This window comes from Sciurus vulgaris (genome assembly GCF_902686455.1).
Source record: "Sciurus vulgaris genome assembly, chromosome: 2".
NCBI lineage: Eukaryota > Metazoa > Chordata > Mammalia > Rodentia > Sciuridae > Sciurus > Sciurus vulgaris.
The window spans coordinates 32,725,536-32,747,111 of record NC_136462.1 but is presented as its reverse complement, the minus strand read 5'-3'; the positions used below and the strand labels follow the sequence as shown (position 1 = coordinate 32,747,111).

The following is a 21,576-nucleotide window of genomic DNA, read 5'->3' as shown; positions in this document are numbered from 1 at the left end:
AATTTGCAAATTTAAATGCACATGGATATACATTGTAGCACTTCTCCTAATTTTGAAAAGTTGTAAACAAATGGTAAGTATTCATTTCTAGAGAACTACTTAAAGAAATGATACACATACTGTAGCGATTTATAACTCATAATAATTGATAATATAATATACAGAATTGGATGAGCCTATATTATGGAGTAAGGGTTATTTAGTAATGAAAACAAGGGGGAAAAAGTAAGGGTTATTTAGTAATGAGAACAAGGGAAATTGTGGAACAATGTAAGGAAAACAGTCCATTTTTCTTGGGATAAAATGTATATAAAAATTGTTCAGAATAACACAATATGCTCTTGACAGTAACTGTCCCTGGGGAGTAGAGAACTTCATTTTCTCTACACCTTGAATCTCCTGATGAGTAGTACTTCTAAAACGAAATACCAGAAAAAAAAAAAAAAAATGCCAATAGCATTCTCCCAAATCCTGATTATTATCCTTGAACTGCATTCTGTTTCATGCACCATCCACTCAGACTCTTACCTGACTAGTCTTTTATACCCTTATTTTTTTTTAATCAGTTTTGAGGATATATATTTCATTCATTTAACATGTACAATTCAATGTGTTTTATCAGCTGTGTACACCTGTGAAATACCACAATCAAGATGCAGAATAGTTCCCTTATCTTGGAAAGATTCTTGGTCCCCCACTGCAGTCCACATCTCCCTTGCATCTAACTCTAGGCTACTTATCTTCTCTCTGTCTCTTACAATTTTCCCTCTTCTAGCAGTTGATATGAATATAGTCACAGAGTATGTGGCTTTTTGTGTTGAGTTTCTCATGACACATAATGATCTTGAGACCTGTTATGTTGTTACATGTATTTGTTCTTATTGCTGAGACAGTTTTGCTTACTGTGAGCAGAACTGTCTATTGTTTATCCACCCACCTGTTGATAGGCATTTGTGTTTCCAGTTTGGGACGTTGTAAACAAAACGTCTAAACCTTTTTTGTAGACAGTTGTTTATTACCATCAGCAAGTTTTAGTTGTACCTGCCCTTGCCAACATTTGCTGTTGTTGCCTTTATAGTTTTAGCTCTAATGAATGAGTGATGGTATCATTGTGGTTTAAATTACATTTCTCTTCTGAATAAGGATGAGGGCATTTTTTATATATTTATAGGTCATGCTTATATCCTCTGTGATATGTGTCCAAATTTTTACTCATTTTAAAAATTAGGATGTTGGTCTTCTTACTGTTGAGGTATAATACAGTGTTCTTTTGATATCATAGATTCAGCTTGTTTGTCAAATTGCAAATATTTTCTTCTGTTAGGTAGTTTGCCTTTTTGTTTGACTGATCTTCATGTCATCAATATTACCGTTACAGATTATTTTCCCAAGATAAGAAGTAATTATCCCTTTGAAATGAAGTGTGAGTAGGTGATAAAATCATACTAGAGTTTGAAGTTGTACATTTACTTCTGCAAGGCTCATTTGATTTGGGAATTAGGGAGTGGGAGTGGAGTCTTAACAGTGAATTAAGGCATATCCTGTTAAGTCAGAGCAGATGATGGGATAGCCATTCAGTGAAACATATCTGTGTGTTCGTGTCTTTTACTGTTACCATGTCTTTTCTTACCAGTTCCCTAAAGCTAAGTCAACCTCTTCTCTTACCTCCCCTTTTCCCTACTGTCCTGTTTTAAAAATCTAGCTCAGTATTGTACTGGTCCTAAACATTGAAACTTCAGATTACAAGATGATTTCCATTGACCACAAGAATTAAGGAGATTTTAAAGCCTAAGTCACTTGGTCTCAGTAGGACAGGGGTTGGCCAACTACATAAATAAAATAAATGTGTGTTCGTGTTATATGTTGTCTATCACTGCTTTATGTTACAGTGGCAGACTTGAATTGTTGTGGTAGAGATTATCTGACCTACAAAGTCTAAAATGTTTATTATCTGGCTCCTCAAAGAAGTTTTGCTGACCCCTGGTTTGGGGAGAAACAAGTCCATTAGCTTTTAAGCAGCAATACAGTGAGTCATTTTTGTCTGGTTGAAAACTCATGATGTTACCTCAGAGACTGAGTCACTACTCATGGTAATAAGGAGTGCTGTCCAAGAAATCAGAACTGATCTTAAAGGTTTTCTCTCTTCAAAGTATAATATATTCATTGACATAGCATCATGAACACGATACCTATCACTCTCAGAAGTGTAAGCATCGTTTGTTAAGTGGCATAGTTATGTGTGGTCTTCCAGTAGTCTTCTAAAAACTGTTTTATAAATTTTCTCTTTTTATTCTTGTAGACCCTTCTACCCTAAAAGTAATACTGGGAAAGTGAGAAGTCAGACTGTGTATCAGGATTAGACTTTGAGAGCGCAGAATGAACAGAAGGGGTTAAAGGTCAAAGAAAAAAATTATTAAAGAAATTGAAGAGGCCATCTTTGTTGTTACCTGGAAGATTAGGAAAACCCCAGAGATGATTTGTCCTCTGGAAGTCACTTCCTTTCACTATACATAGTTATCTTTAGAAATGTGAAAGTTACATCAAGAATGTAGTTAGAGTTTCTTAGGTGGTTATTGTTCTTAAAATTCTTGGTGTGCTCATCTTTGTGTCAGGTGGTTAGGATTTTTATTGATAAGACAAGTTAGAGAATTCCATTATGTTCACATTTCTTTTATCAGTATTTTATCAGTGTTTATTTTGAATTTGTCATCTTTGCCATTTCTGGTTTTAGTCAAATGTCAGTATCTGGTTTTAGGCCAAGTGTCAGTATCTGATTTTACTGATCTTCCTGTTGCTTACTGATTTATGGATCTGTAGTTACTTTGAAATTCTTCTAGTTAAAAAAACATGATTTTGTATAATCAAAATTTTTAAGTTTTCTAGACAATGGCATTCATTTGTGTAATATTCAAAAATGAAAACATTCTAGGTTTTTTTTCTTTTGAGATGTTGTCTTATGGCCAATATAATTTTTGTTAGTCTGAAATTCCAGCTTCTATCTTGTGTATTTTGTCAGAAATCTATTTTTTTCTTCTTAAATCATAACAGAGCCACCCTATCACGTATAATTAATTATGAACTGGGAATTGAATCATAATAAGATGACTTTAGTTTACAATCACAATTCACATGAAAAGGGCATATTGCATTGATGTTCTGCTTTCTTCCCAGTTTATATGCATCAGAAATAAAATTTAATTTGAAGTATTTTTCTTAATACCAGACAGTATTAAAATAGTGTTATAATAAGGGTACATTTTATTTTTAATCTAAAGTTCAAATACGATTGTAGGTTTGACTTCAGATAAGATAGAAAACATGAATTTAAGATAGTCTTAATCTTTATGAATCAGTATCAATATTTATATATATATATATATATATATATTTTTTTTTTTTTTTTTTTTTTTTTTTGTGGTGCTGGCGATTGAACCCAGGGCCTTGTGCTTTCTAGGCAAGCACTCTACCAACTGAGCTACATCCCCAGCCCTGTTTCAGTTATTTTTGAAGCTGCCTTTGGTAGATTATCATATTAGCATATTAAAATTTTTTTTTTTTTTTTTTTTTTTTTTTTTTTGCAGTGCTGGGGATCGAACCCAGGGCCTTGTGCTTGCAACGCAAGCACTCTACCAACTGAGCTATCTCCCCAGCCCCTTAAAATGTTATTACTAAGTTTTTCACTCAATTCTTGGACTATTCATTTTGGGTTTTTTGTTTTTGGTACTAGAGTTTGAATCCAGGGTCACTTAACTACTAAGCCACATTGCTAGCCCTTTTTGTTTGAGACAGGGTCTCAGTAAATTGCTTAGGACCTTGCTTAACTAGGACTTGGCTGACCTTGGGCTTGTAAGCCTCCCAAGCTGCTGAGATTACAGGTATGCACCACCATGCTTGACTAGCTATATAGTTTTGAATATGATTTTTTTCCTAATTTGTTTATCTTCTAAATAAAATTGGTACTTATGAAGTGCTATCAGTTACCATACCCAAAGATAAAAGAGGATGTGGAATTGTTCTATTGCAGTTAAGTTGGGATCACACCCTGAAGCCTGGTTACTGTTGAGTATGTTCTGACAAGTGCCATTAACAATCTGAACATGTTCTTGAAGTTGAGTAGGCAGACATAAGCTTCTTAAGGAAGAAAATAAGTACAGTTGAGATCATGCACCTCCATTAAAGTCGTCTCTTCCCTTTTCTTTGACATGTTTTATGCTTCTGTTTAAATTTATGACTCCTTGGTCATTGGTTTGTATAGAAATGTTCAGAGTTGTAGATTTAGGTAGTAATAAAACCACTGAAATTCTCCAGCTTTTCTTTCTGTCTAGAAAAGCTTTTTGGGACATTGTTATATTTGTATTTATGTAAAATACAACTATTTATATAAGTTTAATACTAAGGGTCTACACATGAAAGACAACATGTAGTAAAATGACAATATTCTTTTACTGATTGATTTGAAAATTAGACTACCAGTAGTTGATTTTAGTTATATATAAAAACTATTCTTAATACTTAAGAATACCTAAAACTAAGAATAGTACTTATTACTATAAATCCGATAGAAAGCTTAAAATACTCAGGATATACTGCAATGGTTTAAGCAGTATCCATTGAATCCAGAATTAACTGATTTCTAAAATACACTTAAGTTTTATATCCAACACATAAGTGAATGCATTCCACCCTTATCGAACTTAACACACGTTAGCCAGGCCTTCCCTGCTCTTGGGTGATCTGCGATTTAGTCAATTAACATAGGTTTGTGATTCTAATGGATTTTTTGCAATCTGATTTTGATTAAAGTTTTTTTCCTATTAAGTTTAATTGTGATAGCACAATCTTTGGTTATCCATGATGAATTAGAATATAGTGGAATATTAAAATATTACAATTTAAAATTTCAATTGAGCCGCCTTTTTACTTAATTTTTATTCATGAATAATTTCTCCAACCCCCTCTATCACTCCAGGGAAACTTCCAGTAATGCTTCTAAGAAGTAGGCAAATTGACAGTTTATATTATTTAATTTTTGTTCACTTATCTGGTTTCTGAATGACTCTTGACTAAAAGGGGAAGAGACATCAGGTCAGGTAATCCATATGCTGAATAATTCTCCTTTAAAAAAATATAACAAAGAAACTAAGTATTTCATAGGAAGCTTTTTTGGTTGTTTAAATTTATCTTAGTAGTACATTTTTCTGGCCAAGAAAATACTACAATAAAAAGCACCATAATAAAATAAATTTTTACATATTCTTACTCATGACCCATAGAAAGTACTCAGTCTTATATTAAGGTATTTTTTCTGAGTATAGTCCATTTAAAGAACAAAATAAAGGTTGAAATGATCAGTAAATCCTTGTACATTTTGGGGTCTGTTTAGTGTTATTTTTTCAAGTATTGTGCTTAACCTATTTTGCCACAGTGTCCCACATATGGCACTCTTCTAAAAACTTAAAATTTATCAACAAATATACAACTTAGGGTAACTTTGAAATAATATTTGGATATTTATTATTTTCTCAGAATTGAAAACTTAGGACTTACTGGAAAATTTTAGAAAGCCTTATTATTTACTGTTTGCAATTAATTGTAGGCATGGAAAAATCTGACGTTTAGCTCTGCCATCAATTTGAAATTGCCCTTTGAATCCTCATTTTATAAACTTAGTAATTCCAACTAGTGAAACAAAAACCTTCTACATACTAAAACAGCCTGGAGTAGACCCAGATGGTTGCAGAGTTATAGACTTCATTTCATTGCCCTCCTGGAAGTTTATGTTAATTTATTTAATATAATTATTGGTATAGCACCATAGTTCCTCAAGAATGCACTTCAGGCATTGTTCAGAATTTTGTAAATTCCATTATCAGTAACCACATTATACTATAAAGTTGATTTTTAAGCCAGCTGGATCTTTGTTGTTCCTGTTATTTATTTATTTAAAGAGGGTAAAGCATATTTAAGAGAGGAGATGGGTATGGAGACCACTATAACAGGGTCTTTCAGTGGGGAAAAGAGATTGGGCTCAGCCCTTGAGACCTGTTGTTGTTAATCTATATTCATGTACAATCAATTTAATTTCTAAATCTTTTATCTTTTTGTAGTGATCTTTGGCTATAACAATTACTGTTCCTACAGTAATTTTTTATAGAACTCTTATGGTAGAATCTTACAATTAAAACATTCAGTAAATAGTTTAATTAATACCAACATTATTATAACTCATTCAGTTCCTTTTAACGCATTTCATTTTTTCTTTAAAAAAACAAACAAAAAAGAAAATAAATAGGCAGGGCATGGTGACACTCAGGCCTGTAGTCAGATACTTGGGAGACTGAGACTAGAGGATCACACAGCCAAGGCCAGCCTCAACAACTTAGCTGTCTCAAAGTAAAATTTTAAAAAGGGGTGGGTATGTAGATCAGAGGCAGAGCATTCCTGGATTTAATCCCCAGTACCACACCAAAACCAAAAGATTTTATTAAAGTTTGAACTATCTCAAAATGTAAGCAGCTTTACAAAGGGCCACTCACCTCCTACAAATAGTGGTCAGGTTACTATTAAACATTAAATTCATTCATATGATCACTTGAATTGAGAATGCGCTGGTATGAAAAAAGAAATGATTTACATCTCTTAATATCTGATTATATGTTGGCATTTTTAGAATACAGTCTAGCATTCCTCCTCAGTTCACCCCATACTGAATTACATGCAGATCATTTTATAAATATATGGGAAAAAAAGTTATAGTACTTTTTAAATATAAAAAAATCATACAATTTATCATGGAAATTTTTTGAGTATTCTAATGACTTCATAAAAATTCATTTATTTACTAGGTAAGTTCTCTTCTACCCTCTATGAGACTGGTGGCTGTGATATGTCACTTGTGAATTTTGAACCAGCAGCAAGAAGAGCATCTAATATCTGGTACGTGGGAAGACATTAAGAATGTGTATGTTCTTGCACATACTTGGCCATGTTTAAAGATTTTAAGCCTTGAGATAAAAAGACTTTTCAAAAAATTTTCTGAATTGACAAAATGGTGTACATTTACGATGTACAATATGATGTTTTGAAATCTTGAAATGGCCAAATCTAACTGATAAATACATTATATCACTACTTAGGATTGGTTTTTTTGTTTTTTGGTTTTTGGGGGTGGTGGTGAGGATACTTCATCTCTTCTCCCAGTGATTTTCAAGTATACAGTACATTTATTAACTGTAATCATTGTATTAGATATAAAAATTATTTTGAAAGTATGTTTATATTAACTTTAATAATTTGTCATAGTGTCTTTCTTTCCAAAGAATTAAGGTTGAAGAATTTTTGCTATGGAAGAAAGAAAGGATTGTTTTAAAAACTATTGTATATTTAAAAATTTAAGCAAAATTTTCTGTAAATCTTAACATAAGACAGCCTTCCCCACAGTTTCAAATTTAAGCATATACTTCATGATCTCTATATATTTCATGATGAAAAAAAGCTTATCAGAAAAATATTTGCATGCCTAACTTTAGACTCCTCAGTTCTCTTTTTAATGTAATTTTAGAAGTTTATTTCCAAGTAAGGGTTTGGTCAAAAGCTTTTTAAAGTAATTAATTTTTATTTTGTTTTATTTATTTATTTAATTACTAGTTTTCAGGAGGAACTTCTTAAAATTTGTGTTATATATTACATTTAATTTTCCTTTCTTTCCTCCTAATTGTAAAGTAATGAAAAAGTTAGAAGGAAAGAAATAAATTAGAAATCTGGATCCTATCACAATCAATTATAGTTTTAGAGTGTATTTATAGTCAGTTTTCTAAAATTTTATCGTTCATCTGACTCAAATTCATGCTTTGAAATCCATTACTGACTAATTAGTTCACTTTCCTTGCTAGGGTCATGTGATTATTTTAGAACTTCCACTTAATAATGGGTCACATCTATTTAAATGTAACACAGCTTTGGACAGTTTACTTATTTTTTGTCTTGAGGGACCACTTAAAGCAGTAGGATCTTGTGATTGTTCAAGTCAGCATGTTGACTTGACGACTTGACCCTGTCAAAAATTATTTAATTGGAGTGCTACCTGATTCTGTAACAGTGGGAAATATGGGGGGTGAGGGAATGGAAATACTTAATTACCTTGTGTAGTGTAATTCAAGAGAATAATAATTACTTACACTAAAAGTGTACTAAATCCTCAGATTTGAAATCCAAACTTAACTGTGGCAACTGAACTGTTACATTCTATGCCTAAGTTTATTTTGCCTTTAATGATTCCAGAAAATTTGTTAATTGCTTTCTTTGTATTATCTCATTTAAACACATTCACAAGAACCTTGTGACATGGGTGCCATTGTCTTGTTAACAATGAGAAAACTGAGGAATAGAGAGCTTAGGTAACTTGTCAAAGATATCACTCATCTAAAGAAGAGATTTGAACATAGACACTCTACCCCAGACTCTGCTCTTACTCACAACTCTAATAACACACCATTTTATATTTTGAAGTTTTCATGGAAAAGAGAAGATAATGTAAATATCATCTAATTGTTCAGGAATTTATTTTGCTTTCTACTATTTGACAAACTATTTATTCCCTAAAGTTTCTTTCATTTTATTTTAGTGACACGGATTCTCATGTATCCAGTTCTACCTCAGTTCGATTTTATCCACATGATGTGGTAGGTTTTTCTTTATTTTTATAACGTGATTTTTTTAGACTAAATCTTAAAAATATACTTACATAGATATTATAAAAGTCAGAAAAATTGATGAAGTCACAAAATGTCGATTTTGTGGAAAACTATGTCAAAATTATCTTTATTGCTCCTAGAGGACTTCACATAAGTCCTTTCATTTAAAACAAACAAACAAACAGGAAAAACTATACATCATGAAATTTAAAATTATCCACATTTGTGAAACAGCAATTATCCATTTACTAATCAACATCAAGTATATTGGGCCATTTTTATTTGTACCATTTGGCAGCCTCACTTTAAAGATGATTTAGTGTATTATTTAACTGTTGGTTTAACTCTTAGGTACTTGGATAACAGTTATGTATGTGGGATGCTCAGTAATGAATGTTGTATAAACATTGTGCCATATGAGATAGTTAGGATTTTTTTTTAAAATAACAATTTTGCTATCAAGATATATATATATATATGAAGTTGGAAAAGATATTATGGATGAAATACTTATAAGCAGCACATAAATAAACATACAGATAAATTTAGTGCCAAAAGGATTAATTTTTAGTGTCTTCTTGAAGATGAACTGTGATCAGGTTTTAGGACCATAAGTGTAAATCAATACAGAACAGTGGTTTCCAACCAGTGAATATTTGGCAGTGTCCAGAAACCTTTGCTTGTCACAGCTGGGGGCATGCATGCTATTGGTATCTAGTGAACAGGGGAAAGGGATGCTATGAAACATCTCATGGTGGATGGCTAAGCCCCCACAACATAATCTGACTCAAAACGTCTGTAGTACCAAGGTTGAGAAACCCTCCCATAGATGATAAGAAAAATGTGGGAAAGTATCTCTCAGTGTGTAGAGATAGAAATGACTATGTTACATACGGAAAGCAAGTTTTCTTGACTCTGTATGTTTGAAAAGCACACTGTCCCTACTTGCTTGCTATTGTGTATTCCTGGTAATTCTATAGGAAAGCAGTAATGAGAAGATGATCATACTATTGTTTTTCGCTTTTAAATATCATGGGAAACTTGAGATAGCAAAATGCCGCCTAGTGCTGTGCCAGAGACAATAAAATTTCATGCTTTCAGAGGATAGGAAAACTGGTAAACTGGTTGATGAACAGATGAGCCAAAGCTAAAAGAAATGTAGTGTACCAAATTTCCTGTACAGTCTCCTTTGAAAGTAATAATAGTCATAATAAGAAGACTGTAGGAAAATATGAGAGTTGAAGGGCTCAAATTTGCCCCTAACAAGGAAGTTCATAGCTTAATGATAAAAGAGCACGAATGTGACAGGGAGCAAAGAGCCACTTAGGATTCACTGAAGTGATTTTGATGGATTCATTGATTATATATCATAAAATCTAGAGATTTCAAGCACTTTTTAAAATAAAATCTTTCCAAAAGGTCGTTGATGAGTTTTCTTTGTTTTAGTTCACTTCCTGTTGCTAATGATCATAAAGTTTTCACAGGGAGTGGACTAGAGTAGAGTATTCAGGAGCTGAGATAATCTACAAGCTGAGCGAGTAACTCTTGAGTCATTATTAGATTAGATATTTTAAACCTTTCAACACTGACTTTCTTTTAGCTCTCTCTCCCACAGATTCGGTTGAATAGACTATTGACCATTGATACAGATTTGTTGGAGCAACAGGACATTGATCTAAGTCCTGACTTGGCAGCCACGTATGGTCCAACAGAAGAAGCTGCCCAGAAGGTTAAACACTATTACCGCTTTTGGATCCTGCCCCAGCTATGGATTGGCATTAACTTTGATAGACTCACACTTTTGGCACTGTTTGATAGGTGAGAATATAGTGTGATATAAAAGATATGAAAAGATTTTATTTCTAAGTAAAGTGTTCTTAATGACCCATTGAGTTTTTTTACCTGATTATCATGTTGGAAAACATTTTCTACTTTTCTTCTTTGAGATGAAACTTAAGGTAATAGGGCTTTCAAATACTGACTCTCTTATGTCCATTGAAAACTTTCCTTTTAATTTTAATAGGCTTCTATAAAAATATATTTTTATTATCAATAAGCTTGTACAGCTGATATTTAAAAGATGGTTTATGAAGTGCTGATGATTTTAAAGTTATAGGTAATGTGATCATATGTGTAAAAGTTAATAAGAGGAAGTTTGTGTTTCTTAGCACTGCTGTCTTAGTGGTAAATACAGTCACAAGGTAACTGGAGTCCATAGGCCAGCATATCAGAGAAGAGAGAACTGTTCAGAGAGAGACCCTCAGATCTATAGTGGGTTCAGCAGAGTATTGATAAAGTTCATGTATGTGAAAAAACTATCTCTTCAGGAAGATCTTGTTTAAAAAGTGGGGAACCATTAGCTCAGGGAAACCAATACTTTTAACCCACCTAATAAGTCATAAGCGCAAGACCTAAAGGGGGTAGCAGGACAAATAGAAGAAGATTTATAGAAAGCCAGCAATACTGACCACTCAGAAAGTTAAGTTTTCACATCTGACATCCAAAGATGACCTGGTGTGCAAAGTAAGAAAACATGATTTAAAATAAGGAGAATAATAAGCCAATTGAGACCTGCCTATTACTGGCACAGATATTAGAATTAGCAGACAAGGACATTAAAATGTTTTAGCTGTATTCCTTTCGTTAAAAACATTCGAGATGTGGAAGATCCAAAAAAGAAGTCACAAATCGGATTTATGGAGATGAATCTTACATTGAGATTAAAAAAATAAACTACATGTGATTGATGGTAGGTTACACATTGTAGCCAAAAATGTTAGTGAACTTGAAGACATAGCCATAGAAACTATCCAGAATGAAACAGAAAAAAGAATCCTCCCACTCCAATCCCCCAATGAAAAGAGCATACATATAAAAATAGGAGTAAGCTGTGGGAGAACTTAAAGAGGACACAAGGAGACAAAAGGTTTTGACGAAATAATGGTGTAAAATTTGCCAATTTTGAGAAAAATGGTAAACATACATTTAAGAAGCTCAGTGGAACTCAGGCCACAAGAAGAAGCAGCATGAAGAAAACTACATGAAGGCACATAATTGCTGAAAACCAGTGTTAAAATATTAAAAACTGGAAGGAAAAAAAAGAACATTCTTTGTATGGAGGAATGAGGATAAGGAAGACATCAGTTTGTTTTTTTTTTTTAATTGTAAACAAATGGGATACATGTTGTCTCTCTGTTTGTACATGGAGTCAAGACATACCATTTGTGTAATCATAAATTTACATAGGGTAATGTTGTTTGATTCATTGTTTTTTTTTTTCCTTCCCCCCTACCCCTCCCACCCCTCTTTTCCCGCTATACAGTCCTTTCTTCCTCCATTCTTGCCACCCTCCTTAACCCTAACCCTAAACCTAACCCTAACCTTAATGCTAACCCCTCCCACCCCCCATTATATATCCTCATCCGCTTATCAGCGAGATCATTCGTCCTTTAGTTTTTTGAGATTGGCTCATCTCACTTAGCATGATATTCTCCAATTTCATCCATTTGCCTGCAACTGCCATAATTTTATCATTCTTTATGGCTGAGTAATATTCCATTGTATATATATACCACAGTTTCTTTACCCATTCATCAGTTCAAGGGCATCTAGGTTGGTTCCACAATCTGGCTATTGTGAATTGAGCAGCTATGAACATTGATGTGGGTGTATCTCTTTAGTATGCTGACTTTAAGTCCTTTGGGTGTAGGCCGAGGAGTGGGATAGCTGGGTCAAATGGTGGGTTCATTCCAAGTTTTCTAAGGAATCTCCACACTGCTTTCCAGAGTGGCCACACTAATTTGCAGCCCCACCAGCAATGTATGAGTGTACCTTTTCCCCACATCCTCTCCAACACCTGTTGTTGCTTGTGTTCTTGATAATCGCCATTCTACTTGGAGTGAGAGGGTATCCTAGTGTAGTTTTGATTTGCATTTCTCTTATTACTAGAGATGTTTAACATTTTTTCATATATCTGTTGATTGCTTGTAGATCTTCTTCTGTGAAGAGTCTTCATTTCCTTAGCCCATTTGTTGATTGGATTATTTGTATTCTTAGTGTAGAGTTTTTTGAGTTCTTTATATATTCTGGAAATTAGCGCTCTATCTGAAGTATGAGTGGCAAAGATATTCTCCCACTCCGTAGGCTCTCTCTTCACATTGGTGATAGTTTCCTTTGCTGAGAGAAAGCTTTTTAGTTTGAATCTATCCCAGTTGTTGATTCTTTCTTTTATTTCTTATGCTATGGGAGTCCTGTTAAGGAAGTCTGATCATAAGCCAACAAGTTGAAGATTTGGACCTACTTTTTCTTCTCTAAGATGCAGGGTCTCTGGTCTTATTCTGAGGTTCTTGATCCATTGTGAGTTGAGTTTTGTGCAGGGTGAGAGATAGGGGTTTAATTTCATTCTGTTGCATATGGTTTTCCAGTTTTCCCAGCACCATTTGTTGAAGAGGCTATCTTTTCTCCATTGCATATTTTTGGCCCCTTTGTCTAGTATGAGAAAATTGTATTTATTTGGGTTTGTGTATGTGTCCTCTATTCTGTACCATTGATCTACCTGTCTATTTTGGTATCAATACCATGCTGTTTTTGTTACTATTGCTTTGTAGTAGAGTTGAAGATCTGGTATTGCGATACCCCCTGCTTCGCTCTTTCTACTGAGGATTGCTTTAGCTATTCTGGGTTTTTTGTTCTTCCAGGTGAATTTCATAATTGCTTGCTCTATTTTAGTAAGGTACATCATTGAGATTTTAATTGGAATTGCATTGACTCTGTATAGCACTTTTGGTAGTATGGCCTTTTTGACAATATTAATTCTGCCTATCCAAGAACATGGGAGATCGTTCCATCTTCTAAGGTTTTCTTTAATTTTTTTTCTTTAGTGTTCTGTTGTTCTCATTGTAGAGGTCTTTCACCTCTTTTGTGAGATTGATTCCCAAGTATTTTATTTTTTTCGATGCTATTGTGAATGGGGTAGTTTTCCTAACTTCTCTTTCTGGGAAGATTCACCACTTAAAGACATCAGTTTTATTTTGGGGAATAATACAAGTGAGAAGGCAGTGGAGCAACATTTTTAAAGCATTGAAATCAGGAAAAGAAGTCAGCCTAGAAATTAATACCCAGCAAAAATATCTCTTAAAAACCAAAGAGAAATAAAGACATTTTCAAACTAGGAAGAATTGGGAGAATTCTTCATGAATAAACCCATACTACAAAAAATATTATAGAATGACTTTCAGGCAAAGGGAAAATGATATCAGATGGAAATACAGACTCAGAGGAAGTATGATCACTGAAACGGTAAGTAACTACTTGGGAAATTATGTAAGATTTTTTTTCTTAAAGAGATAAATCTCTTTAAGAGATAATTATTTCAAAAGATTAATAACAATGAATTGTGTGGTTCATGTGTATGTAAAAGTGTAATATTCATGACAGCAATAGCATAAAATCCAGGAAGAAAAAAATAAAAGCATCCTACTTTAAGTTTCTCATGCAGTGTATGAAGTAGTATGTTATCACTTGAAAGTAGAATTTCATAAAATGTGTAACTCTAAGGCAACTACTAAAATAATAAAAAGTTATTAATATGTAAAAAAGATAAAATGGATTAATAAAACTAATAAAAAACTAAAATGGATCAAAGAACACATGGGATAAGTAAAAAAACAAGATGATAGTCAACAAGTTAAAAACTGTCAGATTGGATTACAAAAGCAAAACTCAACTCTATGTCAGCTACAAGGAATGTACTTTAAATTTTTTATAAAAACAAAAAATAGGCCAAAAGTAAAAAAAGATAGAAAAAAGATGAACCATGCTAAAACTAACAAAAGAATGCTGAAGTGACTATAGTAATGTCAAAGTAGATTTTGAAGTAAAGAATACTGCCAAAGATAAAATGTATTCTTTCATAATGAAGGGGGCAGTTAACCTGGAGGAATTAACAGTCTTGAATGTTTCTGCACCTAAAATATATCCTCAGAATACATAAGGTCTGGCACTATCGCTCAGTGATAGAGTGTATGCTGAACATATGCAAAGCTCTGTGTTCATTCCCTAGCACTCCAAACAAACTGTAAGCAAAACTCAGAGCAGAAGCTGATAGAAATAGACAGACATGCAATTCTAGCTGATTTCAGCTCCTCTTTGACTAATTGATGAATAAAATGTAAAAATCATTTATTCAGCTTTCTGTTGCTGTGAGAAAGTACCTAAGCTAACCAACTTATAAAGACTAAAGATTTTGTTTTGGCTCACAGTTTTAGAGGTATCAGTTTATGATCACTTGACTCTTCATTTTTGAGCCTGTGTCAGGGCTATATCATGGTTTCGTGTCCTCCTTTCTTCATATAGCAAATGTGCTGAGCATATTTTCATTTCATTTAATGTTCTTTAAAGAATTGGTTTAGCATTTTGCTAATAGAATATCCCCAAGAGGTAATAAGATAGATTCTTAGGTTTTTGGTGTTTTTTGGGGGGTTTTTTTGTTTGTTTTCTCCTTTGGCATAGCATCAAGATCACCTTCCTTGCTATTTGTTATATCTTGGGCATCATATTGTTTCTTTTACAGTGTCAGTTTGCTAAAGTATAGAATTGTCTGAGCAACTTTGATAGAGGCAGAATTGATGGTCTTTGTCACTACCTTCATTCTCAAGATAACGTAAGAGCCTGTATTTAAGTAATTCTAGTAAGTGAGTTTTTGGATTATTTCAGATGACTGAGAGATGGGGAAAATGAAACCACTTTATCAAAATTTGGTTACAAAGTTTATCATATAAAATCACAGATATTTAAAATTTTAATTTTCTAGAAACTATTTTGAATTTTGTCTTTTAAACTTGTTTCTTTGTATATCTGCTTTATTTGCCTTCCAAATTGGTTAGCTGTCTTATAACAAATCTGATGGAAAAGTAGAATTTAATTAAAAAAATTTTTTTGTGTGTGCTGGTGATTGAACCCACTATGCAACTGCTTTACCATTGAACTACATCCCCAGTGCCAGATTCAAAGTAAAGTTCTTTTAAATAGAAATTGAAATTATAGTATGTGTTATAATTGGAACTCTTCACTATAGTATGTTTTGGATATAAAAATTTGTGTTGTGTCCACATAAAACTAGTTTCTTTTTCAGTATGATAAAAAATTTATCAAACCCAAAAGACATCCCAGCAAGCTTCACTTTGATGTCTTCCCTTTTTGACGTATGGTTGATGATATACTTAGTTATAAATTTTTCTGTCTACAGAAATCGTGAGATCCTGGAAAATGTGTTAGCTGTCATTCTGGCTATTCTTGTGGCCTTTTTGGGATCCATTCTTCTCATACAAGGCTTCTTCAGAGATATCTGGGTCTTCCAGTTCTGCCTGGTCATAGCTAGCTGTCAGTACTCACTACTCAAGGTACCAGTATATTTTCTTTTTTACGCTGTGAAATAATATATGTGTTAAAAATCAGGCTTCAGGTGCGGTTGTGGCTCAGTGGTAGAGCACTCACCTAACATGTGCTAGGCACTGGGTTTGATTCTCAGCACTGCATAAAAAAAGATATTGTGTCCATTTATAGCTAATTTTTTTTTTTTTTTTAAAAGGCAGGCTTCATACCATTCACCATATTATGGTAAGATAATTTTTAGATTTATTTTCTTTGAATGTTTGCTTTAAATTATGTAGGAAACAAAAGGGGAATATAGACTTAAAAATAATTACATATAAACTGAGTTTCCCCAAAACTATTTCTTTGTAATAAAAAAAAAATTTCTTAAAGTAAGAAATTGCCTTCTTGAGATTTACTTCTTTTTAACTTATCAGCAATAACTTTCTCAGTCCCATCTTTTGAGTTTTCTATTCTGTGGATGAAATTTATTTCAGTCCATCAATGGTAGATATAATAATGTCAAAGCCTAGTATATACATTTTTGTTCTTTTGGAATATCAAAAGATGGTGTTCACATTATTATTATTTTAATAGTGGCGCACAATATCAAGATTTTTTAAGTTTTTTAATTTTAAGCTTTCAAAAAATGGGAGAATCAAACATCAGCTCATGTACTATCAAAAATCTCACCTTCTATTTAAAATTACTATAGACTTTAAATATAAACTATTTCCTTTCCTCAATTCCTCAGCAAATGCCCCTTTCTTTGCATAGGTCATTTATCTTATATATATTCGTATACAGAGCCTGCCACCTCAGCTGATCTGTTCAGTGCTTTCTGTAGTATTGTCTTTTCTTTTTTCTCTCTTCATTTATAGTTGGACACCTAGAGTAAGCCAACTAAATAATCTGCTTCATTTCTTTAAGATCCACCCCTACTTTCTTTCCTCATTGCAGTACTAAAATTACAGTGGTTTTAGTTGCTGTGTGGGTGCTAATAATTATTCCAATAGCTAAATCTATGTCCTTTTCTCAGCCCACTCTCCGTGGGTGCTATGTCATTTAATACCCATTAATACTGCCTTCCATGTTCATGTCCTCTTTCCTGTTGCTCATTCCCAATGGTTGTCATGCAGTTCAGATGACTCCCCTTGCCTTTATTGCTGCCTCTTTATTCCTTCAACCATTTATAATTTATGAGAATTCTCTTGGGTTTTATTTGACCCTCTTTGCAGTTAACAGTTCCTTACCAGCGAAGTCATTCTCTTTTATTATTTTATTTGTTGCCTCTATATGAGTTACATCCAGATTGATATCTCAAAGTCTTCACTCCTTTCACAAACCTATCTGATAGACAGTTGGACACATGTTAAAAACAGCACATTATCATGTTCAGATTAATATTTTTCTTTCCTAGTTTCCTTGCTTTTTGACATAATCATAACTCATAATCTTAGAACCTCTGCTCCTTCCACCTTAATCCCTGGAAAACAAGTAACTGAATACGTTTCACTAAATTTGGTGACTATATTAAAATCATTGGTCTTCTTACCTTTTGTTCAGCCACCTTAATCTATCTCTTTATTGCCTTAAATCAGTAAATACATTCACTGACTCTTGTCTAGTCCATTGCATTCATACTAATAATGGTTGAATAGGCAAAAGGTAAAAGGCGACAGAGATTTTTAAAACTAGATGACTAGAAGAATGTCATAAGACAAATAAGAAAGGAGGAAACAGAAGTTTTAAGGTTGAAAAGACCTTATAGGATGGTGATAGACCATTCTGGTGGAATTTTTTGGTATGCCATTGGAAATAAACTGAAATGTGGGAGAAAAGTTATGGTTTGGGAAGTATCTACACTATAATTCCTTTAGAACATTTTTAACAGAAACTCTTCTACAAGGATACAGCTGAACTTCCTTGATTATTTTAATGTGTAAAGTTTCAGTTTTTCTTCTGTTTTATTAAATCAATATATTTATTTATTTTATGTTTTTTTGTTGTGATGGGGATCAAACCCAGAGCCTTGAGATGCTAGGCAAGTGCTCTACCACTGAGCCACATCCTCAATGCTGGTTATTTTAATTGTAAATGCAGATATGTAATACAGGTACCAGTAAATTATCTAGTAAACTTAGAATTTGTGGACAGAACTTGAATTCTTGTAAGCCAGTCCGTGTTACTGTGTACTTCCTGAAGGGGAGGTACTGTCCCATGAGAAAAAATTCTGCCATAACTATGCTTATGTGTAATAATGAGCCAGGTAATAAGATAGATCTATCATATGTCATTTCTGAAACATTAAGCTAGATAGGTGCAACCTCTTAATTAACCAGAGAGTCAGGAAAAATGTGAGATATTTTTAATACCTTGTAACACCAGTATCTGGACCTGATGTTTTATCTTTGGAACATAATTAACCGAGGTCATCTCTTGATTGCATGCTTGAAATCACTTCAGGCATTTTGAAAGTTGCTTGTAGAACTGTGATGACTATAGTAGTATAATCTGCTTTCTGTTTCATTTTCAGAGTGTTCAACCAGATTCTTCTTCTCCTAGGCATGTAAGTCACTCTTAAAATGACTGTAACTCATAGTTCCTTAATATTTATCAAAGTTCTTAACTTTTGGCCATGTGTTGGATTGAATTAAGATTTTCGTTACTATTTTCTCATCTTAAATTTTGACACATTATATAGGTGATTTACTAGCATGAAATAAGATGACATTGTACTATTGGACTTTAAATCTTGGTTAAAACAGGCATAGTAACTTATTTTTTACAGCCTCTTTCAGGTAGAGGTTATCAGTTAGATATGGTTCATATAAACTCATGATTATTTACATTTAATAAGTTTTAAATACTAAATTGTAAGTATTGAAAAATAGAATTTTGAAGTAGGAAGAACTCTTATTTTGCTTTGAATAATGATTAGGAACCAGAATAAAGAAGTGTAAAACTTTAGTTTGGTGTTACTACTTTTGGACTTAAGTAATGAGATGAAAACCTTGTTATTTCTGTGACTTTACACAAAAATGTCATTTGCTTGGCACTGTTTTCATGACACATGATCCAGTTCTAGTTCTAACTTGAACATTTATTTAATGGGAAGACAAAGGACATTCTCAGGAATAAGTAGTAGTTCAGGAATAAGTTCCATGAATAGGTTATGGTGATGCTTTCTTTCTTGAATGTAACTGTTTTTAAATCCATACCCACTAGATGCTAGTTAGCCACACACACCCCCGCCCCCAAGTTGTGACAATAAAAATGTGTCCAGATTGCCAAATATCCTCTGGGAAGCAAAACCTTCTCCCACTTCCTTCAGAACTACTACTCCACTTTAAAGTCCCTGTTTTTCTCTTGTGGTTAGTAAGTTGTATTTGGAGACACTCTGAGACTATGTATCTGTCCTGCTATTCTGGAAACTTGTTTCACCTAGTAGGTACTGATGTTTCTTGCCTGATTCAGTTGTTTGATGACTGGCAAATAGTGATTTTCTAATTCCATCCTTCCTTCTACATTTATTAGTTTACTCTTTACTGAAAGGAATAGCTTTTCCTTCTGTCATTATGTATGTGTTAGTGTGGATTCACGTATTACTTTTGTTCAGTGGACTATAATGTCACTAATACTTATTTTGATGCTCAAACTATTCCTGATTCAGCCATTGAGAGCCCATCAGGCTGCCTTTTGTGTCCTTTTGACATCTCCCTATCATTCTTTAAATGTTTCCCTCCTTTTTTGAACAATAATTTGTTCCAGATTGATTTTATACTTTTCCTACCCTAACTCAAAACCAATCTTTTCTTTATGAAACCTGGGTTCTTTTTAATGAAAAATGGTATTTGTAAACTAGTTACTCCTGATCTTTATTAGAATGTCATTGCTTCTGGGTCCTCTCAGTGGATAAAGATATGAAATATATATGCATACACATATATCTATTTATATGCATATTAAAAATAATTAGTTCATTCTAATATTTATAGTTTTAATCCAGTATCACAGCATTCATTCTATTCTTCCTCCTTTCTGTATCTGTCATTCCCTTCTTCATCCATCAGAAACCTGGCTTCCATGTAAGAAATATTTTGAATCCTTAGACTATATGCCATCAATGATCTCAGTAACTGGTGTTGGCTCTTAAAATTAACTAAACTGACTTTTTAAAAATATGTCATTTGCAGGGTCATAATCGTATCATTGCCTACAGTAGACCAGTTTACTTCTGTTTATGTTGTGGTCTAATCTGGTTCTTGGATTATGGTAGCAGAAACCTTACTACAACCAAGTTCAAATTATATGGAATAACTTTCACCAATCCATTGGTGTTTTTATCAGCCAGGGATTTAGTTATAGGTAAGTCAGCTTTAAAATATGTCTCATCTTAACATTGTTTTATTTGTTTTCAAACAGTTCACTGATAATTAAATCAATTGTATAGGTCAAATAACTTTAGTAAGCCTATTTTGCTGTTTATTATTATCTCTGAGGAACAAAATTATGTTAAGTATTATGAATAAACAAACTGTTCTTGAAGAGGATACAGGGAAAAGTTGTGGGTTTTAAAAAATTCTGTATTTTAGGTTCTTATGTGAAAATGGTTGAAATAATTTCTCTTGGCTCTCTTTAATTATACATGACATTAGGATTCATTTTGACATAATTATAAAAGCATGGAATATAACTTGCTCTAATTCAGTCCCTAGTACTTCCCCTTTTCTCTTCCTTCCTTTCTCCCCCATTCCCTTCCCTTTACTCTTCTGATCTTTCTGCTATTTACGTATAGGTTTTTTTTTTTTTTTTTAATTGGTGTCTTGTGAACATACGTGACAGGTTCACTGTGGTATATTCATGAATGTATATAGGAAAGTTAGGTCAAATTCATTCCACTGTTCTTCCCTCCCCCATCCCCTCAATACCAGTTGAAGTAATTTGAAAAGGTGTTCCTTATAGGTGAAAAGTTTTATTTAATACTCAGTTATGTAGAGATAAAAATGTTTAAATGATATCTTTTAAAAAGTACTAGTAGTTTGTGTTAATGTTGGATTTCTTTGCATTGCTCATGATCTTTAAGTGAACAAAAGAATGAATACAGTATATTTTTAATATACTGTTCTTTCCTTCCATAGTGTTTACACTCTGCTTCCCAATAGTGTTTTTCATTGGCCTCCTGCCTCAGGTGAATACATTTGTAATGTACCTTTGTGAACAATTGGATATTCATATTTTTGGTGGTAATGGTGAGTACTCTTTATAAAAATTGTAAATTACAGTATTTAAGCATAGCTTAAATAGGGGACAGTTACCACATTTAGAACTGTTATTGGAGTTAATTTATTTTAATACTATGATAAGGATTTAGTATATAGGTGGTTTATAATAGGAATTTTTGTCATAATTTACAAACTTGTAAAGGTATTAGATTTTTAATATCTCAAAGAAAATTTTCTATAAATTTTCTTTTTATGATCACTCTGTAAGATTACACTAAAAAAACTGT

At 33.0% G+C, this 21,576-nt stretch overlaps 1 protein-coding gene across 10 annotated transcripts in view; it reads left to right on the top strand.

The window, feature by feature from the left end:
• The window catches only part of PCNX1 (pecanex 1), a 164,057-nt gene that overhangs the window by 83,172 nt on the left and 59,309 nt on the right, over positions 1-21,576 (top strand). For 6 of the 10 annotated variants that reach the window (XM_079127061.1, XM_079127063.1, XM_079127059.1 and 3 more), the window contains 7 exons: positions 6,846-6,936; positions 8,624-8,681; positions 10,294-10,511; positions 15,940-16,093; positions 18,601-18,633; positions 20,261-20,432; positions 21,206-21,316. In XM_079127061.1, coding sequence (XP_078983187.1) covers positions 6,846-6,936; positions 8,624-8,681; positions 10,294-10,511; positions 15,940-16,093; positions 18,601-18,633; positions 20,261-20,432; positions 21,206-21,316 — 837 coding nt within the window. The remainder of the gene's footprint in view (positions 1-6,845; positions 6,937-8,623; positions 8,682-10,293; positions 10,512-15,939; positions 16,094-18,600; positions 18,634-20,260; positions 20,433-21,205; positions 21,317-21,576) is intronic. The other 4 variants (XM_079127062.1, XM_079127067.1, XM_079127065.1 and 1 more) reach the window with 3 other exon arrangements.